Source organism: Mustelus asterias, chromosome 8, assembly GCF_964213995.1.
Source record: "Mustelus asterias chromosome 8, sMusAst1.hap1.1, whole genome shotgun sequence".
Lineage (NCBI taxonomy): Eukaryota > Metazoa > Chordata > Chondrichthyes > Carcharhiniformes > Triakidae > Mustelus > Mustelus asterias.
In genome coordinates, this window is record NC_135808.1 from 133726505 (window position 1) to 133752925 (window position 26421).

General features: G+C 45.9%; 1 protein-coding gene across 3 annotated transcripts in view; it reads right to left on the minus strand.

Moving 5' to 3' along the window:
- The window catches only part of LOC144497567 (vitellogenin-like), a 45793-nt gene extending 21752 nt beyond the window's left edge, over positions 1-24041 (minus strand). For all 3 annotated transcript variants that reach the window (XM_078218995.1, XM_078218996.1, XM_078218994.1), the window contains exons 1-18: positions 23987-24041; positions 23856-23879; positions 23617-23768; positions 21721-21972; positions 21470-21631; positions 21097-21245; positions 20673-20820; positions 20019-20176; positions 13562-13727; positions 11697-11822; positions 11391-11609; positions 8394-8611; positions 8202-8299; positions 7502-7626; positions 7290-7391; positions 7075-7194; positions 6802-6973; positions 6366-6450 (exon numbers count right to left, since the gene is read on the minus strand). In XM_078218995.1, coding sequence (XP_078075121.1) covers positions 6366-6450; positions 6802-6973; positions 7075-7194; positions 7290-7391; positions 7502-7626; positions 8202-8299; positions 8394-8611; positions 11391-11609; positions 11697-11822; positions 13562-13727; positions 20019-20176; positions 20673-20820; positions 21097-21245; positions 21470-21631; positions 21721-21972; positions 23617-23768; positions 23856-23879; positions 23987-24026 — 2516 coding nt within the window. In that variant the 5' untranslated portion in view covers positions 24027-24041. The remainder of the gene's footprint in view (positions 1-6365; positions 6451-6801; positions 6974-7074; positions 7195-7289; positions 7392-7501; positions 7627-8201; positions 8300-8393; positions 8612-11390; positions 11610-11696; positions 11823-13561; positions 13728-20018; positions 20177-20672; positions 20821-21096; positions 21246-21469; positions 21632-21720; positions 21973-23616; positions 23769-23855; positions 23880-23986) is intronic.
- Between the last annotated feature and the right edge of the window lie 2380 nt (positions 24042-26421).

Below are 26421 nucleotides of genomic sequence, written 5' to 3' on the forward strand. Positions count from 1 at the left end.
GGCACTATCCCCGTGGACAGTGAGGACCCAAAGATCAAAGCCAAAGGCTCTGCAATCTCATCCCTTGCCTCCCACATAATCCTAGGATATATCCCATCTGTCCCAGGGGACTTATCGACCCTCATTTCAAAATTACTAATACATCTTCCCTCAGAACATCTATCTCCTCCAGCCTATCAGCCTGTATTACACTCTCATTCTCAAAAACATGGCCCTCTCCTTGGTGAACACTGAAGAAAAGTATTCATTCATCGCCTCTCCTACCTCTTCTGACTCCATGCACAAGTTCCCACTCCTGTCCTTGACCAGTCCTAACCTCACCCTGGTCATTCTTTTACTTCTCACATCATAGTAAAAAGCCTTGGGGTTTTCCTTGATCCGACCCGCCAAGGACTTCTCATACCCCCTCCTAGCTCTCCTAAGCCCTTTTTTTAGCTCATTCCTTGCTACCTTGTAACCCTCAAGCGACCCAATTGAACCTTGTTTTCTCATCCTTACATACGCTTCCCTTTTCCTCTTGACAAGACATTCAACCTCTTTTGTGAACCATGGTTCCCTCACTTGTCCGTTCCCTCCCTGCCTGACAGGGTCTTACCTATCAAGGACACGCAGTATTTGTTCCTTGAACAAGCTCCACTTTTCATTTGCGCCTTTCCCTGACAGTTTCTGTTCCCATCTTATGCTCCCTAAATCCCGCCTAATCGCATCATAATTACCCCTCCCCCAATTATAAACCTTGCCCTGCCGTATGGCCCTATCCCTCTCCATTGCAATAGTGAAAGACACCGAATTGTGGTCACTATCTCCAAAGTGCTCTCCCACAAACAAATCTAACACTTGGCTCGGTTCATTACCCAGTACCAAATCCAAAGTAGCCTCACCTCTTGGCAGCCTATCCACATATTGAGTCAGGAAACCGTCCTGCACACACTGTACAAAAACTGCCCCATCCAAACTATGCAACCTATAAAGGTTCCAATCAATACTTGGAAAGTTAAAGTCACCCATGACAACTACCCTGTGACCTCCACACCTATCCATAATCTGCTTTGCAATTTCTTCCTCCACATCTCTATTACTATTTGGGGGCCTATAGTAAACTCCTAACAACGTGACCGTTCCTTTCCTATTTCTAACTTCAGCCCATATTACCTCAGTAGGCAGATCCCCTTCAAACTGCCTTTCTGCAGCCGTTAAACTATCCTTGATTAACAATGCTACTCCTCCACCTCTTTTACCACCTTCCCTACACTTACTGAAACATCTATACCCCGGAACTTCCAACAACCATTCCTGTCCCTGTTCTAACCATGTCTCCGTAATGGCCACAACATCGTAGTCCCAAGTACCAATCCACGCCCCAAGTTCAACTACCTTATTGCGGATGCTCCTTGCATGGAAGTGGACACACTTCAACCCACCTTCCTGTCTGCCGGCACACTCCTGCGATCTTGATTCCCTCCTCAGTACCTCGCTACACTCGACACTGGCTTCTGGACAACAGCTCGTTTTCCCATCTCCTGACAAATTAGTTTAAACCTCCCCGAAAAGCCGTAGCAAATTTCCCTCCCAGGATGTTGGTGCCCCTCTGGTTCCGGTGCAACCCGTCATGTTTATACAGGTCCCATCTTCTCCAGAATGTGCTCCAATTATCCATGTAGCTGAAACCCTCCCTCCTGCACCATCCCTGCAGCCACGTGTTTATCTGCACTCTCTCCCTGTTAGAACATAAGAAATAGGAGCAGGAGTAGGCCATCTAGCCCCTCGAGCCTGCCCCGCCATTCAATAAGATCATGGCTGATCTGACGTGGATCAGTACCACTTACCCGCCTGATCCCCATAACCCTTAATTCCCTGACCGATCAGGAATCCATCCATCCGCGCTTTAAACATATTCAGCGAGGTAGCCTCCACCACCTCAGTGGGCAGAGAATTCCAGAGATTCACCACCCTCTGGGAGAAGAAGTTCCTCCTCAACTCTGTCTTAAACCGACCCCCTTTATTTTGAGGCTGTGTCCTCTAGTTTTAACTTCCTTACTAAGTGGAAAGAATCTCTCCGCCTCCACCCTATCCAGCCCCCGCATTATCTTATAAGTCTCCATAAGATCCCCCCTCATCCTTCTAAACTCCAACGAGTACAAACCCAATCTCCTCAGCCTCTCCTCATAATCCAAACCCCTCATCTCCGGTATCAACCTGGTGAACCTTCTCTGCACTCCCTCCAATGCCAATATATCCTTCCTCATATAAGGGGACCAATACTGCACACAGTATTCCAGCTGCGGCCTCACCAATGCCCTGTACAGGTGCATCAAGACATCCCTGCTTTTATATTCTATCCCCCTCGCAATATAGGCCAACATCCCATTTGCCTTCTTGATCACCTGTTGTACCTGCAGACTGGGCTTTTGCGTCTCATGCACAAGGACCCCCAGGTCCCTTTGCACGGTAGCATGTTTTAATTTGTTTCCATTAAGATAGTAATCCCATTTGTTATTATTTCCTCCAAAGTGTATAACCTCGCATTTCTCAACGTTATACTCCATTTGCCATATCCTCGCCCACTCACTCAGCCTGTCCAAATCTCTCTGCAGATCTTCTCCGTCCTCCACACGATTCACTTTTCCACTTATCTTTGTGTCGTCTGCAAACTTCGTTACCCTACACTCCGTCCCCTCCTCCAGATCATCTGTATAAATGGTAAACAGTTGCGGCCCGAGTACCGATCCCTGCGGCACGCCACTAGTTACCTTCCTCCATCCGGAAAAACACCCATTTATTCTGACTCTTTGCTTCCTGTCGGATAGCCAGTCCCCAATCCACTTTAACACACTACCCCCAACTCCGTGTGCCCTAATCTTCTTCAGCAGCCTTTTATGGGGCACCTTATCAAACGCCTTTTGGAAATCCAAAAACACCGCATCCACCGGTTCTCCTCCATCAACCGCCCTAGTCACATCTTCATAAAAATCCAACATGTTCGTCAAGCACGACTTTCCCCTCATGAATCCATGCTGCGTCTGATTGATCGAACCATTTCTATCCAGATGCCCTGCTATCTCCTCTTTAATAATGGATTCCAGCATTTTCCCTACTACAGACGTTAAGCTGACCGGCCTATAGTTACCCGCCTTTTGTCTCCTTCCTTTTTTAAACAGCGGCGTAACATTAGCCGTTTTCCAATCAACCGGCACTACCCCAGAATGCAACGAGTTTTGATAAATAATCACTAACGCATCCACTATTACCTCTGACATTTCTTTCAATACCCTGGGATGCATTCCATCCGGACCCGGGGACTTGTCCACCTTCAGTCCCATTAGTCTACCCAGCACTGCCTCTCTGGTAACATTAATCGTATTAAGTATTTCTCCTGCTGCCAACCCTCTATCGTTAATATTTGGCAAACTATTTGTGTTCTCCACCGTGAAGACCGACACAAAAAACTTATTTAAAGACTCAGCCATATCCTCATTTCCCACTATTAACTCCCCCCTCTCGTCCTCCAAGGGTCCAACATTCACTCTAGCCACTCTATTCCTTTTTATATATTTATAAAAACTTTTACTATCATTTTTTATATTAATTGCTAGCCTAGCTTCATAGTCTATCCTTCCTTTCTTTATCGCTTTCTTAGTCTCTCTTTGTTGTTTCTTAAACTTTTCCCAATCACTTGTTTCTCCACTATTTTTGGCCACTCTGTATGCAGCTGTTTTTATTTTAATACTCTCCTTTATTTCCTTCGTTATCCACGGCTGGTTCTCCCTTTTCTTACAATCCTTGTTTTTTGCCGGAATATATTTTTGCTGAGAACTGAAAAGGATCTCCTTAAAAATCCTCCACTGTTCCTCAGCTATCCTACCTGCCAGCCTGCTCTCCCAGTCTACCTTAGCCAATTCATCCCTCATCCTATCATATTTCCCTCTGTTCAAACAGAGGACACTGGTTTGAGACCAAACTTTCTCCTCTTCCATCTGAATCAGAAATTCGACCATATTGTGGTCACTAGACCCAAGAGGGTCCTTCACAATAAGATCCTTAATTCTACCTACCTCGTTACACAATACCAGATCCAAAATAGCTCGTTCCCTCGTCGGTTCCGTAACATGCTGTTCAAGGAAACTATCCCGACAGCATTCTAAGAACTCTTCCTCCATTCCACCCTTACCGACTTGAGTCTGCCAGTCAATGTGCATGTTGAAGTCCCCCATGATTATTGCCGTTCCGTTTTTACACGCATCCCTTATCTGCTTGTTTATAGCCCTCCCTACCTCAACATTATTATTCGGGGGCCTATATACCACACCTACTAGTGTCTTTCTCCCTCTACTATTCCTCATCTCGACCCATAATGATTCCACGTTTTGTTCCTCAGAGCCTATGTCATCCCTCAGTACTACCCTGATATTATCTCTTATTAATAGCGCGACCCCACCACCTTTTCCTTCCTGTCTATTCTTCCTAAACGCCTGATACCCCTGGATATTCATCTCCCAGTCCTGGTCACCTTTCAGCCACGTTTCTGTAATGGCCACTAGATCGTACCCACTTGTGCTGATTTGCACCATCAACTCATTCACCTTGTTCCGAATGCTTCGTGCATTCAGGCAAAGTGTCCTTATTCCAGCTTTTATCTGGACCCGCTTTGATGAGTCGCGAACACCCTCTCCCTCTACTCCCTTATCTAAATTACTGCCTTCATTCACTTGCACCCTCTCCTCTACCATTAATTTTGTAATTCCCCTTACCCCTGCATCCTCCCCCCCATCAATTAGTTCCTTGATCCTAGTCAACTCTTCTAGCTCCCCTCCCCCCAACCTATCTAGTTTAAATTCTCCCCAGTAGCCTTAGCCAACCTACCGGCCAGGATATTGGTCCCCGTGTGATTCAAGTTCCACCCGTTTTTTGTATACAGATCACCCCTGCCCCTAAAGAGGTCCCAATGGTCCAGGAACCTGAATCCCTGCCCCCTGCACCAGTCCCTCAGCCACACATTCATCCTCCACCTCACTCCATTCCTGCCCTCACCTTCCCGTGGCACAGGCAGTAATCCTGAGATTACTACCTTTGCTTTCCTCTTTCTCAGCTGTCTCCCTAATTCCCTGTACTCCCTTTTCATGACCCCTTCTCCCTTCCTACCCACATCAGCGGTACCAATATGTACCGCTACCTCAGGCTCCTCTCCCTCCCACCTCAGGATTTCCGGGACGCGACTAGCGACATCCTGGGTCCCGGCCCCAGGGAGGCAGACCACCATGCGAGAATCCCGCCTACCTCCGCAGAAACGCCTGTCTGTCCCCTTCACCATCGAGTCCCCGATTAATACCGCCTTCCTCCTCTTTTCCTTAGCCCTCTGAGTTACAGGGCTGGACTCCACTGCGGAGACACGGCCACTGCTGCTTCCCCCAGGCGGGCTGTCCCCCCCAGCAGTACTCAAGCAGGAGTACTTGTTGTGCAGGGGCAAATCCACCGGGGTGCTCTCAACCACCCTAGCCTTACCCTTCCTGGCCGTCACCCACTTGGCCTCCTCCCGTGGCCCTGGTGTGACCACCTGATGATAGCTCGCTAGCTCGCTAGCTCGCTAGCACGTGGCACCGGCAACAAACCAGAGATGACAACATGGTTTGTCCTGGCTCTCAGCTTCCACCCTAGCTCCCTAAATTCCTGTTTTAAATCCCCGTCCCTTCTCTTACCTATGTCATTGGTACCAATGTGTACCACGACTTGTGACTGTTCCTCCTCCCCCTTAAGGATCCTGAAAACACGGTCCGAGACGTCACGGACCTTGGCACCCGGGAGGCAACATACCATCCGTGAGTCTCTTTCCTTGCCACAGAGCCTCCTATCTATCCCTCTAACTATCGAGTCCCCAATAACTATTGCTCTCCTGCCCCCCCCACTTCCCTTCTGAGCCACAGGGACGGACTCAGTGCTGGAGATCCAGTCACCGCAGCCCACCACTGATAGGTCGTCCCCCTCAGCAGTATCCAAAACCGGTTTACTTGTTGCCGAGGGGAACGACCACAGGGGATCCTTGTACTGACTGCTTCTTCCTAGCCTCTCTCACCCTTACCCATCTCTCTTCATTCTTTGGAGTAACTACATCCCCGAAGCTTCTATCGATGGCCATCTCTGCCTCCTAAATGATCCGAAGTTCATCCAGCTCCCGCTCCAGTTCCCTAACGCGGTTTTTGAGGACCTGTAGATGGGTGCACTTCCCACAGGTGTAATCAGCAGGGACACTGACGGCGTCCCTCACCTCAAACATTCTGCAGGAGGAACATTGCACTGCCTTCCCTGACATCCCCTCCAGATAACTTGCAGAAACGAAAGGTTCTATGAATGAAATAATTTGAACTGTATACCTTGGGTTGAGGCGAGCATTCAGCTGAAGCCTGGAAGTGAGTAACCGAGGAAGTTTAGAAATGGGAGGGTCAGAGCGGGCATCAACTGTTTTGGAATGAAAAAAAAACAAAATCATGATTGTTGAGTACTCATATATTGAGGGATATATTTCATATATGACCTATATCTGTGCTTTATCGCTCTATGATTCTATTCTAGACTAAATGTTCTAACACCTGTTCACATGCCACTGGTTCGCACCTGTCTGGCATTGAACTATTTTCAGCTATAATAGCGTCAACTTGCGACAAGGCCGGGTGAAGCGTGAAGAGGAAACATCATCTCACACTGACAGGATGGAGATGTACCTGTACAGATTTCACATTCCTGGCCAGTTACTCCCCAACCTGAAGGTAAAGTTCGGTTTTGAGTTCAAATATTCATTGCAAACATCACCTTTTATATTGGAGAGTGCTACAGCTGTTGAAATGATGCCCAGTTCCATTGGCAGACCAACAACAGTAGGTATAACACGACGCATCTCAAGTGCCATCAGTGCCTTGGAAGAAGTGAAACTGACTCCATCTTTAAGTTTGTTCACGTAACTGTCGATTGGGCTCGTGATTTTCTGGAAAAGATAATAAATAATTCAATGGTGCCAAAATAAACAATTTCACTGTTCACTCTGGGGCCATTTCATCAAAATATTCTTTCTTTTAAGTCCATTACCTGTTTAATTATATCAAGGTCTTCCTTTCTCAGTTGAGCGAACGCCAATTCTTGTCCAAACAGTTTGAGGTAGGCAGAAGCCAAAGGTCTCTCTTCTGGCAATTCCTTCCAGTTTATAAACTGGAAACCAGGAAGAATCAGGTATCAATACACAATTCTCACTGGTCTGTATGACATTAGATAATGCATGTCTTTACAAGCTGAACTGCTCCCACCTTGCTTAAGATGCGCCGAATAGATCTACTGTCAGTTTTTCTAAGGTCTCCTGCACGATCCTTCATCATGACCTCCTGGAGACCTTCTGCCCGTAGGCCAAACTGTGTCGGTGAGAAAGAAACTTAATGAGAAAGGATTGTTTGTAGAATAACTCGGAGTAAGAGATTGACAACAGCGTCGGATTTATTGCTTCAATCTCGTGACACAGCACCTCTATCAGGTCTGAGGAGCCTCCCAGAGCATGACCTCTGACTTTGGCCAGCATCGCTGTGGGAATGATGCAGCTGGAGGTCTTAAAGAGAAGGGCTTTAGCAGATGCTCCTGCCATCATCCGGTCTACATCACAGGAATAGAAAAACAATAAGCAAACACTTGTGTAGTTTCTAATCAAAATAACAAATGGGTTAGAAGACATGTGACATCTTTAAATAACACTGATTGCATGGAAGGTAAATAATTAACTTGAATATAGTTTGTAGTCATTAGCTAACCGTACTTCACACTGTATATTTGATCAATTATCATGATATCTGTACGATAGCAACACATTTCTGTCTATTTTAAAGGGAGGAATTCGAAGGCAATAAATTCATATCACTCCATTTGAGAATAAAAGCAAAAAAACTGCTGGGAATCTGAAATAAAACAGAAAATGCTCGAAACACTCAGCGGCTCTGGCAGAATGTGTGGAGAGAAAAACAGTTAACATTTCGACTCCAACATGACTCTTTGCTCTGAAGAAACATTAACTGTGTTCCTCTCTCCACACATGCTGCCAGGACCTGCTGAGTTTTTGTAGCAATTTGTGTTTCCAATTAATTAATTAATTGTTATTCCCTTTATTGTTAAAACTTGTGACTATTGAAGCATCGCTGTGAAGATCTCCCCTGGCAGGGGTATATCACACTTACAGATAAATGTGTCCACACGGTAAACTTTGCTGAAACGATGGCCAAGTTGCTCAAGTTTGGGACTTAAGATATTCAGTGCGAGATTGCAGGCAGCAGCCCTGTGAAAAGCAAGAATTGATCAAACACTGGCATTTCATACTGAATAACCTGGGCATGACCTGGAATCCTGGATAGGGAAGACCGTTTACTTACATCGAATTGATGGATGGGAGTGAACTTCTAGACAGAGCTCTAATATGCGAATAGGTGAAACTGGCCACCTGCAGACTGGTCTCGGTGAGCAGTGAGTTCGCTACCATAGATATTAAAGTTAGAGGTGGCTTGGTAGCGAACAGAACCGCACAGGCCACCATTCGCTCTTCGGGATGGTTCTTTCGGTTGAGAAACGTCTGTACAGCGAGACGTTGTACCTTGTGGCAGATGATTAAAAAGAACAATTAAAACACAGCAAAGCGATGTGGAGGTGCAAACAGTCTTGGGAGAGAAAATCAACCTGTCCAACTCTGTTACATTGAAGAGGGCGATCACGAGGATAGCGCACATTTTTCACCTCCATCCTGGTGTCCAATTTTACCGAAATGTCTTAGTTTTAATGAATGATTTGTCATGTTCTGTAAAATCAAAAGAAATAGGGACAGGGGAGTAGGCCATCAAGCCCCTCAAGCCTGCTCTGCCGTTCAATAGGATAATGTCTGGTCCAACGACATTCCTCACGCCCACTTTCCCGCCCATTCCCATAACCCTTCGTTCCCTTACTGATCAAAAACCTAACTCTCCTAGTCTTAAATATATACAAGGACTCTGCTCCCCCCCGCGGCGCCCCCCCCCCCCCCCCCCCCCCCCCCAAAAGCTCACTTGAAAGGAATTTATTCTTTTTATTGAGAAGACTGAGGGGTCACCTGATCGAGGTGTACAAGATGATGAGAGACATGGGCAGAGTGGATAAGGAGCAGCTATTCCCCTCAGTTGAAGGGTCAGCCGTGAGGAGGCACAGGTTTAGGAGGGATGTGAGGAAAAACTTATTTACCGAGCAGGTGGTGATGATCTGGAATGCGCTGCCTGGGAGAGTGGTGGAGGCGGGATGCCTCACATCCTTTATAGAGTATCTGGATGAGCACTTGGCACATCATAGCATCCAGGGCTATGAGCCAAGTGCTGGTAAATGGGATTAGTTGGGAGTTCAGGTATGCCTAATGTGCCGGTGAGGACTCAAAGAACAAAGAACAAAGAAAATTACAGCACAGGAACAGGCCCTTCAGCCCTCCAAGCCTGCACCGACCATGCTGCCCAACTGAACAAAAATCCCCTATGCTTCTGGGGACCAAATCCCTCTATTCCCATCCTATTCATGTCTTTGTCAAGACGCCCCTTAAAAGTCATGACCGTATCCGCTTCCATTACTTCCCAAGGTAACGCGTTCCAGGGACCCACTACTCTCTGCCTCGTACATCTCCTTTAAACCTTGCCCCTCACACCTTAAACCTGTGCCCCCTAGTAATTGACTCTTCCACCCTGGGAAAAAGCTTCTGACTATCCACTCTGTCCATGCCTCCCATAATCTTGTAGACTTCTGTCCGGTTGCCCCTCAACCCCCGTCGTTCCAGTGAGAACAAACCAAGTTTCTCCAACCTCTCTTCATAGCTAATGCCCTCCATACCAGGCACCATCCTGGTAAATCTTTTCTGTACCCTCTCCAAAGCCTCCACATCCTTCTGGTAGTGTTGCGACCGGAATTGAACACTATATTCCAAGTGCGGCCTAACTAATGTTCTATAAAGCTGCAACATGACTTGACAATTTGTAAACTCAATGCCCCGGTCGATTAAGGCAAGCATGCCATATGCCTTCTTGACTACCTTCTCCACCTGCATTGCCACTTTCAGTGATGTGTGTACCTGTACACCCAGATCCCTTTGCCTATCAATACTCTTAAGTGTTCTGCCATTTACTGTATATTTCCTATCTGTATTAGAGCTTCCAAAATGCATTACCTCACATTTGTCCGGATTAAACTCCATCTGCCATCTCTCCGCCCAAGTCTCCAACTGATCTATGTCCTGCTGTATCCTTTGATGGTCCTCATCGCTATCCGCAAATCCACCAACCTTTGTGTCATCCGCAAACTTACTCATCAAACCAGTTACATTTTCCTCCAAATCATTTATATATATTACAATCAGCAAAGGTTCCAGCACTGATCCCTGAGGAAGGTCACTTGTCACAGCCCTCCATTCAGAAACGCACCTTTCCACTGCTACCCTCTGTCTTCTTTGACCGAACCAGTTTTGTATCCACCTTGCCAGCTCACCTCTGATCCCATGTGACTTCACCGTCTGCACCAGTCTGCCATGAGGGACCTTGTCAAAGGCCTTACTGAAGTCCATGTAGACAACATCCACTGCCCTACCTTCATCAATCATTTTCGTCACTTCCTCGAAAAACTCGATCATGTTCGTGAGACACGACCTCCCCTCCATGTTGCCTCTCACTAATATGTCCACTTATTTCCAAGTGGGAATAAATCCTGTCTCGAAGAATCCTCTCCAATAATTTCCCGACCATGATGTAAGGCTCACCGGCCTGCAATTACCTGGATTATTCTTGCTACCCTTCTTAAACAAAGGAACAACACTGGCTATTCTCCAATCTTCTGGGACCTCCCCTGTAGCCAGTGAGGATACAAAGATTTCTCTCAAGGCCCCAGCAATTTCCTCCCTTGCCTCTCAGTATTATGGGGTATATCCCATCAGGCCCTGGGGCCTTGTCCACCTTAATTTTTCTCAAGAACCCCAATAACTCCTCCTTTTTGAACTCAACATGGCTCAAACTATCGACACATCCTTTCCCAGACTCATCATTCACCAAGTCCTCGGTGGACTCGGTGGGCCAAAGGGCCTCTTCTGCGCTGTATGATTCTATGAAACATCCTCTCAGCATTTGCCCTGTCAAGTCCCTTCATAATCCTATAAGTTTCACTGAGATCACCTCTCATTCTTCTAAAGTCCAAAGAGTAGAGTCCCGAGCTGCATCATCTTTCCTCATTAAACAATCCCTCTATACTGGGAATCATCCTCGTGAACTTCTCTGAACTGCCTCCAATGAAATAATGTCATCAGTTTCAGAAACAACATGAAACAGATGTCAATTTCACAGCAAATGACATTGAAAACAAACACTAGTTTCACGTACAGTCCGTGGGTCTTTCTTGGCAATGTTCCGTAGCGCCATGATAGCATCAACCCGGACTTTCAGTGGGAGATTAGGAGCCGCTGTGCCGAATCCAGGCAATAGCTTTACGATATTCTTGATGCTGGCTGGCTGTCCCGCATTGCCAATCGCTTTGAGACCCAGGACGATGTCCTCGTCATTGGGCCGACTGCTGGCGTCAATCAGTAAAGCGTGGATGGGCTGGAAGAAAAGGCTCAGTTAGGATTTGTGGTGAAGTCACACAAACACAGGCACATGGGTCAGACAGATGAAGGAGTATCAGCTTACTTTCAATATGTCGTCGGGACAAGTTGGCTTGTCTGCGCAGTGTCTGAAGACCATGGAACCATATGCAAGAATTGTAAGTTTGCGAGTCAGCTGACAACGTTTCACTTGGTCAAGGTCTATGATTTCCTGCAATGAGAAATCAATGCGAATGAGCATTCTATTCACAGCACATACGTTACCCGGGTGATTCTCAATCAGATTCCTACAGAGTGTTTGTTGTACAGGACAAGTAATCCACAAAGTCCATTTGAACGCCCACAGACTGTAACAATGAAACCAATTGAACAATTTTGGACACTAATAGTGACCATGATGTTGTCAGGTTTGTGTAAGAACATAAGAACTAAGAGCAGATATAGGCCATCTGCCCCCTTGAGTTTGCTCCACCATTCAATAAGGCATGGCTGATCTTTTCATGGACTCAGCTCCACTTACCTGTCCGCTCACCATAATCCTTAATTCCTTTACTGTTTGAAAATTTATATATCCTTGCCTGAAAAACATTCAATGAGGTAGCCTCAACTGCTTCACTGGGCAGGGAATTCCATAGATTCACAACATTTTGTGTGAAGAAGTTCCTCCTCAACTCAGTCCTAAATCTGCTTCCCCTTATTTTGAGGCCATGCCCCCTAGTTCTAGTTTCACCTGCCAGTGGAAACAACTTACGGTAAATCTGGTAATGGTTTTCTTTTTGAGAAGGAAACCTACAGTTCTTCCCCACCCTGGTTTATTTCAGACCCACACCATGTTCCACAAGTACTATCTACAAGATGCACTGCAGGAATTCACCAAGATTTCTTTGACAGCACCTTCCAAACCCATGACTACTTCCATATAGAAAAACAGAACAGCAGATGCCTGGGAACACCACTACCTGGAAGCTTCCCTCCATGTCACTCACCACCCTGACTTGGAAATATATCACCAATCCGTCACTGGGTCAAAATTCTGGAACTCCCTCCCTAACAGCACTGTGGTTGTACCTGCACCCCACATGGACTGCAACAGTTCAAGATGTCAGCTCATCATCATCTTCTAAAACAACGAGGAATGTGCAATGAATGCTGGCATATCCAGCAACATCCACATCCCATGAATGAATAAAATAATCGTTTTTGAATGAGAAGTGGTCCAGAAAATGGTTGTCTTCAAATGTTAACCATTGAATCCTAGATATTGCTGAAAGAGGCCATTCGGCCCATAAAGTCTGCACTGAATCTGAAAGAGTATTCCACCCAGGACCTGCCCTCTGCTCTATCCCCTTAAACTGGTACATTTACCACGGCTAATTCACTGAACCTACACATCTTTGGAGTTTGGGAGGAAACCGGAACACCCGGAGGAAACCCATGAAGAGACGGGAAGAATGTGCAAACTCCACACAGATAGTCACCCGAGGCTGAAATGCAACCCGGGTCCCTGGCGCTGTGATGCAGCAGTGCTGACGACTGTGCCACTGTGCTGACCCTGAGGCGCCAGTGAGCAGGGAGCAATAGATTCAAGGTCATTGAGAGAATCATCCAGATGGTGGTGAGTGTCTGGAATTCACTGCCGGGTTGGTGGTTAAGGCTGAAATGCTCAACTCATTTAAAGGTAAAGGCTGGAGATCTGCAGCAGAAGTGCTGGAACCGGCAACCGACGGAGCAGATTCTGGAAAATTGGATTAAAATGAGACGCTAGTTTCTTCATTCTCTTTTTGATCGGCACAGACAGGATGCAGTGAATAACCTCTTTCTGCGCTGTAACCTTTCTGTGGTTCTATGGTTTTCTAGGGGAGTAAATGCTTCCCTAGCCAGAGATGTCTGCATCACAAGAATTACTTTCCTTTGACTACGACACAAGGTGTAGATTGAATGTAAACTCACTTTGGCCTCAGCAAGAACATCGCGGTCGGTTTTGACTTGGTGCAATGCAAGAATTAAAGCCTGAAGTATTTCCGAGGGGATTTTTTCACTTTCTTGAATTCTGCTCTTGATGAATTTCATCGTTTCTATTGTCCCGACAGCGGGGATTGCCTCAAGTAACCAGTGCCTAGAGTGAGGAAACAAAAAAAGTTTTTCAGTTCTTCCCTTTCCAGGCTCCACATTCCCGACATTCGTGTCACAGTCCTGACATTCCTAGCACTGTGGTAGCACCTTCGTGATGTGGAGATGCCGGCGTTGGACTGGGGTAAACACAGTAAGAAGTTTAACAACACCAGGTTAAAGTCCAACAGGTTTATTTGGTAGCAAAAGCCACACAAGCTTTCGAGGCTCTAAGCCCCTTCTTCAGGTGAGTGGGAATTCTGTTCACAAACAGAACTTATAAAGACACAGACTCAATTTACATGAATAATGGTTGGAATGCGAATACTTACAACTAATCCAGTCTTTAAGAAACAAAACAATGGGAGTGGAGAGAGCATCAAGACAGGCTAAAAAGATGTGTATTGTCTCCAGACAAGACAGCCAGTGAAACTCTGCAGGTCCACGCAACTGTGGGAGTTACAAATAGTGTGACATAAACCCAATATCCCGGTTGAGGCCGTCCTTGTGTGTGCGGAACTTGGCTATCAGTTTCTGCTCAGCGACTCTGCGCTGTCGTGTGTCGCGAAGGCCGCCTTGGAGAACGCTTACCCGAATATCAGAGGCCGAATGCCCGTGACCGCTGAAGTGCTCCCCAACAGGAAGAGAACAGTCTTGCCTGGTGATTGTCGAGCGGTGTTCATTCATCCGTTGTCGCAGCGTCTGCATAGTTTCCCCAATGTACCATGCCTCGGGACATCCTTTCTTGCAGCGTATCAGGTAGACAACGTTGGCCGAGTTGCAAGAGTATGTACCGTGTACCTGGTGGATGGTGTTCTCACGTGAGATGATGGCATCTGTGTCGATGATCCGGCACGTCTTGCAGAGGTTGCTGTGGCAGGGTTGTGTGGTGTCTTGGTCACTGTTCTCCTGAAGGCTGGGTAGTTTGCTGCGGACAATGGTCTGTTTGAGGTTGTGCGGTTGTTTGAAGGCAAGAAGTGGGGGTGTGGGGATGGCCTTGGCGAGATGTTCGTCTTCATCAATGACATGTTGAAGGCTCCGGAGGAGATGCCGTAGCTTCTCCGCTCCGGGGAAGTACTGGACAACGAAGGGTACTCTGTCCACTGTGTCCCGTGTTTGTCTTCTGAGGAGGTCGGTGCGGTTTTTCGCTGTGGCGCGTTGGAACTGTTGATCAATGAGTCTAGCGCCATATCCTGTTCTTATGAGGGCATCTTTCAGCGTCTGGAGGTGTCTGTTGCGATCCTCCTCATCCGAGCAGATCCTGTGTATTCGGAGGGCTTGTCCGTAGGGGATGGCTTCTTTAACGTGTTTAGGGTGGAAGCTGGAGAAGTGGAGCATCGTGAGGTTATCCGTGGGCTTGCGGTACAGTGAGGTGCTGAGGTGACCATCCTTAATGGAGATGCGCGTGTCCAAGAATGCAACCGATTCCGGAGAGTAGTCTATGGTGAGCCTGATGGTGGGATGGAACTTGTTGATGTCATCATAGAGTTGTTTCAGTGATTGTTCACCATGAGTCCAAAGGAAGAAAATTTCATCGATGTATCTAGTGTATAGCATCGGTTGAAGGTCCCATGCGGTGAAGAAGTCTTGTTCGAACCTCCGGAAGGCCGCTGCCCTCGACTTGACATGTATGCCCAAGCCGTCAGGAGGTGCGTCAACACCAAATTCATCAGCCGCACTCACAAGACAGCCCCGAACATCACCCAAGCACAACGTAACGCCATCCACGCTCTCAAGACCAACCGCAACATTGTCATCAAACCAGCAGACAAAGGAGGGGCCATCGTCATACTGAACAGAACGGATTTCTGCAAAGAAGTGTACCGACAACTCAACAACGAGGAACACTACAGACAGTTACCTGCAGATCCGACCAAAGAACACACCCGTCAACTCAACACTCTGATCAAGACCTTTGATCCGGACCTTCAGAACACCCTCCGTGCTCTCATCCCACGTACTCCCCGCGTTGGAGATCTCTACTGCCTCCCGAAGATACACAAGGCAAACACACCCGGCCGTCCCATCGTATCGGGCAATGGGACCCTGTGCGAGAACCTCTCCGGCTATGTCGAGGGCATCCTGAAACCCATTGTACAAAGAACCCCCAGCTTTTGTCGCGACACGACGGACTTCCTACAGAAACTCGGCACACATGGAGCAGTTGAACCAGGAGCGCTCCTCGTCACAATGGATGTCTCAGCACTCTACACCAGCATCCCCCATGACGATGGCATTGCTGCAACGGCCTCAGTGCTCAGCGCCAACAACTGCCAGTTTCCAGATGCAATTTTACATCTCATCCGCTTCATCCTGGACCACAATATCTTCACCTTCAACAACCAGTTCTTCATCCAGACACACGGAACAGCCAGGGGGACCAAATTTGCACCTCAATATGCCAACATCTTCATGCACAGGTTCGAACAAGACTTCTTCACCGCACGGGACCTTCAACCGATGCTATACACTAGATACATCGATGAAATTTTCTTCCTTTGGACTCATGGTGAACAATCACTGAAACAACTCTATGATGACATCAACAAGTTCCATCCCACCATCAGGCTCACCATAGACTACTCTCCGGAATCGGTTGCATTCTTGGACACGCGCATCTCCATTAAGGATGGTCACCTCAGCACCTCACTGTACCGCAAGCCCACGGATAACCTCACGATGCTCCACTTCTCCAGCTTCCACCCTAAACACGTTAAAGAAGCCATCCCCTACGGACAAGCCCTCCGAATACACAGGATCTGCTCGGATGAGGAGGATCGCAACAGACACCTCCAGACGCTGAAAGATGCCCTCATAAGAACAGGATATGGCGCTAGACTCATTGATCAACAGTTCCAACGCGCCACAGCGAAAAACCGCACCGACCTCCTCAGAAGACAAACACGGGACACAGTGGACAGAGTACCCTTCGTTGTCCAGTACTTCCCCGGAGCGGAGAAGCTACGGCATCTCCTCCGGAGCCTTCAACATGTCATTGATGAAGACGAACATCTCGCCAAGGCCATCCCCACACCCCCACTTCTTGCCTTCAAACAACCGCACAACCTCAAACAGACCATTGTCCGCAGCAAACTACCCAGCCTTCAGGAGAACAGTGACCAAGACACCACACAACCCTGCCACAGCAACCTCTGCAAGACGTGCCGGATCATCGACACAGATGCCATCATCTCACGTGAGAACACCATCCACCAGGTACACGGTACATACTCTTGCAACTCGGCCAACGTTGTCTACCTGATACGCTGCAAGAAAGGATGTCCCGAGGCATGGTACATTGGGGAAACTATGCAGACGCTGCGACAACGGATGAATGAACACCGCTCGACAATCACCAGGCAAGACTGTTCTCTTCCTGTTGGGGAGCACTTCAGCGGTCACGGGCATTCGGCCTCTGATATTCGGGTAAGCGTTCTCCAAGGCGGCCTTCGCGACACACGACAGCGCAGAGTCGCTGAGCAGAAACTGATAGCCAAGTTCCGCACACACAAGGACGGCCTCAACCGGGATATTGGGTTTATGTCACACTATTTGTAACTCCCACAGTTGCGTGGACCTGCAGAGTTTCACTGGCTGTCTTGTCTGGAGACAATACACATCTTTTTAGCCTGTCTTGATGCTCTCTCCACTCCCATTGTTTTGTTTCTTAAAGACTGGATTAGTTGTAAGTATTCGCATTCCAACCATTATTCATGTAAATTGAGTCTGTGTCTTTATAAGTTCTGTTTGTGAACAGAATTCCCACTCACCTGAAGAAGGGGCTTAGAGCCTCGAAAGCTTGTGTGGCTTTTGCTACCAAATAAACCTGTTGGACTTTAACCTGGTGTTGTTAAACTTCTTACTGTAGCACCTTCACCATAGAGACTGCACCTGGTCAAGTAGAAGCTCACCATGACTCTTCCAGGCTGTGTAATCAAATGCTGAACTTGGTAATCATGCCCACATCCCAAGAATGATGTTTAAAATCTCATCCACACAGAGAGGAATTTCTGGGACATCCTGACTGGACAATAAGGTAATGAATTACTCTGCAAATTTTAACATTGTTCACTGCGGGGAAGTTGTTGTCCTGGAGCTCAATAACTGATGGACTTGTCATAGAAATCATAGAAACCCTACAGTAGAGAAAGGGGCCATTCGGCCCATCTAGTCTGCACCGCACACTATCCCACCCAGGCCCTACCCCCATATCCCTACATATTTTACCCGCTAATCCCTCTAATCTATGCATCCCAGAACACTAAGGGGCAATTTTAGCATGGCCAATCAACCTAACCCCGCACATCTTTGGACTGTGGGAGGAAACAGAAGCACCCGGAGGAAACCCACGCAGACTTGTGATGTTGAAGATCCAATATAGACTAACTCCAGATTTAGAGGCTGAATTGTCATTGCTCTGGCAAAACATCCCCAAATCCCACACCAGCTCACTCATACGCTAGGTTTGAGATTGTCTGTTTTGTGATGTATTCAGAGTCGCTGCATGATGCATCATTTTTAAGAGAAAAGAACATTCTGAGCATCATGGATTATAACCAAAAGAGAAATTGCTGGAAATCCCAACAGGTCTGGCAGCATCTGTAATGAGGGAAAAGAGGTGACGCTTTGAGTCCGGATGGCACTTTGTCAAAGCAGAAATGTACAGAAAGTGGAAGATATTTATGCTGTAGGGTGAGGGTATGAAAGATGAGTCATAGCCAGAAAAACAAGCGGAAAGGCTCGGAAACCTAAATATGGAAACAGAGAAACTAGAAGCAGGAGTAGGCCATTCGGCCCTTCGAGCCTGCTCCGCTATTCATTTTGATCATGGCTGATCATCAAATTCAATATCCTGATCCCCCCATCCTCCCATGTCCCTTGATGCTTTAGCCCCAAGAACTATATCTAATTTCTACTCGAAATCGCACAACGTTTTGGCCTCAACTACATTCTATGGTAATGAATTCCACACATTCACCACGCCTTGGGTGGAGCAATTTCTCCTCACCTCTGTTCTAAAAGGTTTATCCCTCATCCTCAAACTCTGTCCCTTTGTTCTGGACTCCCCCACCACTGGGAACATTCCTTCTGAATCTACCCCTGTCTAACACTGTAAGAATTTTATAAATTTCTATGAGATCCCCTCTCACTCTTCTAAACTCCAGTGAATACAATCCTAACTGACTTAATCTCTCCTCTTATGACAGACCTCACATCCCAGGAATCAGCCTGGTAATAGAAGGTGTGAATGGCCATACGGCAGAGAAGCTGAAATCAGGGGGTAAGCTGCGACAGATGAGGAGTGAGGGGAGGGGGGAGATGGATGGGAGAGAGGTAAAATTGAGAAAAGGGGATAAGAGGAAGCAAAGGAGGAGGAAAAATAAGAAATGGAGGGAAAAAAGGGGGAAAGAGTGCAAGGGGAAACAAAAGTAAAGAAAGACAATAAATAAATAAAAGATAGAAAAGAGTTAAAAATTAAATAAAATGAAAACAAAGGGGTCGAGGTGGGAGAGGTAATCATCTGAAGTTGTTGAATTTGATGTTGAGAGCAGAAGGCTGAAATGTGCCAAGCTGGAAGATGAGATGCGGTTCCTCCAGTTTACATTGAGCTTCACTGGAACATTGCAGCAGGCCAAGGACAATAGGATTATAACACGAGAGTGGAAGCTCTCAAATCTCACAGCCATTTATCAACTGGTTTGTTGTAGTTTACTTTAAATAGACACCTCTGAGCTTTGCAGGATAATGAAGAGGTGTGTGATGTGGGGGTGAGGGGAGTTGCTGTGGGCGTTGGGGTTTATGGGGGTGTTGGGGTTGTCCCTGTCCTTTAGGCAATCACACCAGGCTGAAGTAAGGGATCCACTGCTCAGGTTTACGAGTCATGGCCAACTGTAGAGCCAGTTATCATAGAGTCAAAGAACTCTACAGAGCAGAAAGAGGCCATTCGGCCCACTGAGACTGCACCGATCATAATCTCAGCAAGGCCCTATGCCCATAACCCCATGCATTTACCCTAGCTTGTCCCCCTGACACCAAGGGCCAATTTAGCATAGCCAATCTACCTAACCTGCACGTCTTTGGACTGTTGGAGGAAACCAGAGCACCTGGAGGAAACCCACGCAGACATGGGGACAATGTGCAAACTCCATCCAGATAGTGAGCCAAGGCCAGAATTGAACCCGTGTCCCTGGTTCTGTGAAGCAGCAGTGCTATCCACTGTGCCACCGTGCCGCACCAGTTATATTGTGATAAAACTTTCATCTTAAATCATAATCTTAATGCTCTTGTGACCACGTACCTTTGTTCAGGTTGTGTTTTAGCCCAGTTCCAAATTTCAGAGAAGGCTCTGTGTGGAGCTAAACGGAGAAACTGCACAAGCTGCAGGAGTCTCAATGGAGCATCCATATGGATATCCTGCACATTGTGCTTAGCCATGTGATTCAAGGTGTCTTTAATCTAGTGAAAAAAAACAAATAAAAACTCCATTAAATTAATCTCTTTCACTGAGGCTAATTTAACAGAAAGAGGTGAAGAATTGGCTGCATGAGTGCAGCTCCAACAACATTCCTGAAACAACACCATCCAGGACAACGCAGCCCACTTAATAGGCAACTCATTCAGCACATTATACCTCCAGAGTCGCACAGTGGCAGCAGTGTGTACCATCGACAAGATACATTGCCACAACTCACTCAGGCTCCTTCAACACCGCCTTGCAAACCCACAACCTGTACAGCTCAGAGCACGAGTGGCGGACACATGGGTACATCACCGTATGCAAACTCCCCTCCAAATCACCCAACATTATAACTTAAAACTAAGTCACCATTCCTTCACTGTTGCTGGGTCCTTGTCAATAAGTTATAGATGGGCACCAAATGTTAGCCTTACTGGACTCCCACATTCCTTGGACAAATTTTAAAAAGAGAAGAATATTTGTCGATATATTCACCTGTGTGATCACATTTTGGTCCTTCAGCAATTTGAATGGCTGCTGGAGAACATTTCTCTCGCTGCGGTATTGCAAACTTCGTTGACTTCGCATGTCTGGGATTTGTTCCATCTGCGCTGATGTGATCTTCTCCAAGATAAGGCTTTGTCTGCAATGGAAAATGTTCATCAGAGGCTTTCCAGAACAAATGTGACACTGAAAGAAAGTCAAACAGCTTTACTGTGGAGGAAAAGATCAAGATTGGATCATTGGGTGGGGTTTTTGTTCTGCAACAACTAATGGTAACATTCTGGTCCATAATCAGACTTGACTGTATCAACAATTGTTTACAGAGAGTTGAAAATGTTAAGTTCCAAACACAGTCCAGAAGCAGAATGGAAGACAAACGAATGAGAATCATTAACAAAGCTAATTGTTGACTTACCTTGCCTCCAATCGAAAAGCCCCATCAAGTTCATGGAACGGTGTAAACTGATGCACTTCTCGAACCCTAGCTTCCTGAACAATTGCACCAAGTGCTGTAGGTTTCAGGACGATGGTGGAAGCAGCAGATGCACGGATATTCCTGCCTCTCTAATGATAGGAAAACATCACCATGGTTACCATTCTGTCTATTTCTGTTGATAGGTTCAAAAAATAAGGTCAGGCATCTAACAACCCTTTCCATCTTGGAGAGGAATGAATGTTATTTTGTCTGCGGCAATGGACCTGAATGGACAATGATCAGATTTTGATTGGGAGCTGATTTTATTGAGAGTTGGAATAATTTGGGAAAGAATTGATGATGAGAAGTATACCTGCTGACAGGAAGGGCAGAGTTGCGTGTAGATTGTACCAGTTTGTTTCAAAACCCTCTCCTGGCAATTGGTCAAGTCTTTAGATTTTGTTATGACCAGGCGTTCCTTTCTCTTGTCCTCTTGAACTATATATCTTGTATGGCAGATTCCTTCAATTCCAGCCTAGACAATTACATTTTGGTTAGTGAGCGAGACTTCAGAGTCAAATGTAGATGATGTATAAAGTTTGTGTGCAAAAGTGAAATAAATACCTCTTGTAAATCATAGAAGTTTTGGAATTTCTTGTTGGTGATTTGGAAAATGTTGATGATTCCTCTGTGGATGTTTAAAATATCTTCAGGTAAGTCTTCTGAGGTGTAGATATTTCCCACTCGGCCATTGAGATACCCAAATTTCACTGGTCTGGTCAGGTGTGGGGTCCATCTTTCTGTCAACTTGCGGAGTGAGGAAAATGGGTCCTTGGGCCAAATTCCATTCAGCTCTTGAAGTTGAGGATTTTCAAGCTGAGATTAAGACATAACCGCAAATGAAAGTTGTGCTCATGCCACTACATTGCTTACCCTCAAATGATTAATGAGACAACAGCATATTTTCTATTTTGAAATCATGATGCCCATTACTGTCTCCAGTTTGAGAAATGGACCAGCACCCTCTAATCTTCAATTCGGATTCTTGTGCATTCTGTCTGATCTCCAGTATTGTTCCATTGACAGACCACAGAGGACAGATCCAATGTGGCAACAAGGTCAGTCTAGAAAATGCTCAAAGACTCATTTCCTTGCGACTCTTGGGCAATTTGCAATGTAACTTTCCTTATTTATTTACTTACAGAGCACATGGCATTGCCACTTGCACTCTCTGAGGATGTAAATTATAACTTGAATTCAAGCTTGTGTGTTCATGTATAATGTCAAGGTGTGAAAGCTCCATCCTGATTGGTAATCCAGCCAAGCAGTATGGATGGGTCAATAACTGGCCTATACCAATGCCCTCAGAAACCACAGCTTTTCTACTCATAACAATAATTACAGAACTGGAATGGGCCATTTGGCCAAAAACAGTCTGAGCTGTTGTTGATTCCCCACACTAATATCTTCCTCTCTTCCATCTTCTAACCTTATTGGCACATATAGAGGGAATACAGTGAAGGTTTGCCAAGCTGATTGCTGGGATGGTAGGTCTGTCATATGAGGAGAGACTAAGTCGGTTAGGATTATATTTACTGGAGTTTAGAAGAGTGAGAGGGGATCTCATAGTAACTTATAAAAATTCTAACAGGGTTAGGCAGGGCTCGATTCAGAAAGAACCTTTCCAATGGTGGGGGAGTCCAGAGCTGGGAGTTATAGTTTGAGGATAAGAGGTAAACCTTTTAGAACTGAGGTGAGGAGAGGTTTCTTCATCCAGAGAGTGGCGAATGTGGACTTCACTATCACAGAATGTAGTTGAGGCCAAAACGTTGCGTGATTTCAAGAGTAAATTAGATATAGCTCTTGGGGCTGATGGGATTAAGGGATATGGGAGAAAGGGGCATCAGCATATTGGATTTGATGATCAGCCATGATCAAGATGAATGGCAGAACAGGCTCAAAAGGACGAATGGCCTCCTCCTGCTTATAGTTTCTATATTTCTTTATCCTATCCCTATCTCCCTCATGCAGTTAACAAGAGATAGTCTACTAAATTAGCGAATCCTTACTTTCTTCCTGTGGCCTTACTTTGTTCCTGTTTCAAATTATTCATAAAATAGATGGAGAGGTTTTGGAGTACCTCACACTTATCACTTTTCCTTCCCGCAGGACAGGGGCAGGTTTGCTTTACACTTTTGCATGGCCGGCACCTGGAAACCCAGAGTGGGGAGAATCGAGGCTGCAGCATGTCTCACTATCTCCCCACTTACACCTTTCATTCCTGACACCAAGAGAATTGTAATATTACAGCTGCAATCCCATTGTAGATAGTAATGAGTGTTGTACTGCTGTTTGAGAAGTTCATGTCTAATCTAAAGTTAGGAACTCATGTTTCAGTTTTTATGTAAAACTCATTCTCATGTCTTAGGAACCCAACTCAATCCCTTGAATATGAATTATCTATAATTTCCATTACTCCCACTGAACCAATATTGCAGAAAAATCCATAAATTTGCTTACTTGTAGAAGGTACTGGCTTGATCCTAGTCCCCTGATCTTCACTCTGCTGGTTATTCTCATACCAGCTCTATTCAAGCCTTTCTCTGGCAGCCCAGTCAGAATCACACCATCATACTTGTAAATATGCATCTTGGTTTGAGAGAAGGTGGGATCTGTGCAAATTGGAATAATAAAGCAACATCAAATTGAAGAACATAAAACTAAAATGTCAGTGTTTGAACAAGAAGAAATTAACCTACCATATCTGCTGACATCTTCACTCCCTGAAAATGAAGGAACAAATAAAAATGAGAACAAAAAAGATTTTTCGTCAAATGTTCAAGAATTTGATTTTTAAAATATGGGGAAAATATTTAATATCTTGTCTTACCCGCACAGGCGAGAGCCAACAAGAAGATAAAGCCTTTCATCTTGAATCTGAATTCAATTTGCTTCTGCCTCCAAATATATAGCCAGTAACTCTGTATCAGGTGACCACTTGCACGCGTCACTTTGCTGAATAATCCACTTCTTATCAGTATCAAAGTTCATGATTTTGGAATAAAATTATTTGTTCAGAAGAATTTTCATGAGTTAAAATGTCTCATTTCTAATGTTGTATGAACCAGAGCTCTTTGTTCTCTTTGTGAATGTAACAGATATTCACATGTCTTGCTAATTAATCCTGAGATATATTTCTTAAAAAAAGATTAAAATTCACATGATTCTGTGGCTTGACATGATTGTAATTTCATTGCCCAGGTTGTGATGACCTGGGAAGATCATGATAAACTTTGTCCTTGTTGGTGCAATGACCATGTGGCACATATTTTGTTCAATCTGCCCATTGTTTGCTTACTTTATCAGAATTTACTTTGGGACACATTGAATCTTAAAAAAACATAACACAAACAAGTAAAGACCATCCACGTCAATCAGGCTTCCAATGAAATATTTACAACTTGGAGGAAACTTTACACAATTGACTTGCGCAGAATTTCACTTTCAGAGAAGTATTATTCTGAATTCCATTTGTATTGGTTACATTCACTATCCGTCTGATCAAGTTCAGACCATCTAGCTGGCAACAACCTTTTGTAAGAAGTCTCACAACACCAGGTTAAAGTCCAACGGGTTTATTTGGTAGCACAAGCCACTATCTTTCGGAGCGCTGCCCCTTCATCAGGTGAGTGGGAGTTCTGTTCACAGTAAGAAGTCTCACAACACCAGGTTAAAGTCCAACAGGTTTATTTGGTAGCAAATACCATAAGCTTTCGGAGCATAGCTCCTTCGTCAGATGGAGTGGATATCTGTTCTCAAACAGTGCAAACAGACACAGAAATCAAATTACAGAATACTGATTAGAATGCAAATCTCTACAGCCAGCCAGGTCTTAAATGTACAGACAATGTGGGTGGAGGGAGCATTCAACACAGGTTAAAGAGATGTGTATTGTCTCCAGACAGAACAGCTGGTGAAATTCTGCAAGTCCAGGAGGCAAGCTGTGGGGGTTTACTCCACATCAGTTCTGTTCACAAACAGGGCATATAAAGGCACAAACTCAATTTACAAAATAATGGTTGCAATGCGAATCTTTACAAGTAATCAAGTCTTAAAGTACAGACAATGTGCGTGGAGAGAGGGTTAAGCACAGGTTAAAGAGACGCATATTGTCTCCAGCCAGGACAGTTAGTGAGATTTTGCAAGCCCAGGCAAGTCGTGGGGGTTTCAGATAGTGTGACATGAACCCAAGATCCTGGTTGAGGCTGTCCTCATGTGTGCGGAACTTGGCTATCAGTCTCTGCTCAGCGACTCTGCACTGTCGTGTGTCGTGAAGGCCGCCTTGGAGAACGCTTACCCGAAGATCAGAGGCCGAATGCCCGTGACTGCTGAAGTGTTCCCCAACAGGAAGAGAACACTCTTGCCTGGTGATTGTCGAGCGGTGTTCATTCATCCGTTGTAGCGTCTGCATGGTCTTCCCAATGTACCATGCCTCGGGACATCCTTTCCTGCAGCGTATCAGGTAGACAACATTGGCCGAATTGCAGGTGTATGTCCCGTGTACCTGGTGGATGGTGTTCTCACGTGAGATGATGGCATCCGTGTCGATGATCTGGCATGTCTTGCAGAGGTTGCTGTGGCAGGGTTGTGTGGTGTCGTGGTCACTGTTCTCCTGAAGGCTGGGTAGTTTGCTGCGGACAATGGTCTGTTTGAGGTTGTGCGGTTGTTTGAAGGCAAGAAGTGGGGGCATAGGGGTGGCCTTGACGAGATGTTCGTCTTCATCAATGACATGTTGAAGGCTCCGGAGAAGATGTTGTAGTTTCTCCGCTTCGGGGAAGTACTGGACAACGAAGGGTACTCTGTCCACCGTGTCCCGTGTTTGTCTTCTGAGGAGGTCGGTGCTGTTTTTCGCTGTGGCGCGTTGGAACTGTTGATCAATGAGTCGAGCGCCATATCCTGTTCTAATGAGGGCATCTTTCAGCCTCTGGAGGTGTCTGTTGCGATCCTCCTCATCCGAGCAGATCCTGTGTATTCGGAGGGCTTGTCCGTAGGGGATGGCTTCTTTAACATGTTGAGGGTGGAAGCTGGAGAAGTGGAGCATCGTGAGGTTATCTGTGGGCTTGTGGTGCAATGAAGTGCTGAGGTGACCGTCCTTGATGGAGATGCGTGTGTCTCAGAATGCAACCGATTCCGGAGAGTAGTCCATGGTGAGTCTGATGGTGGGATGGAACTTTTTGATGTCATCATATAGTTGTTTCAGTGATTGTCCACCATGAGTCCAAAGGAAGAAAATGTCATCGATGTATCTAGTGTATAGCATTGGTT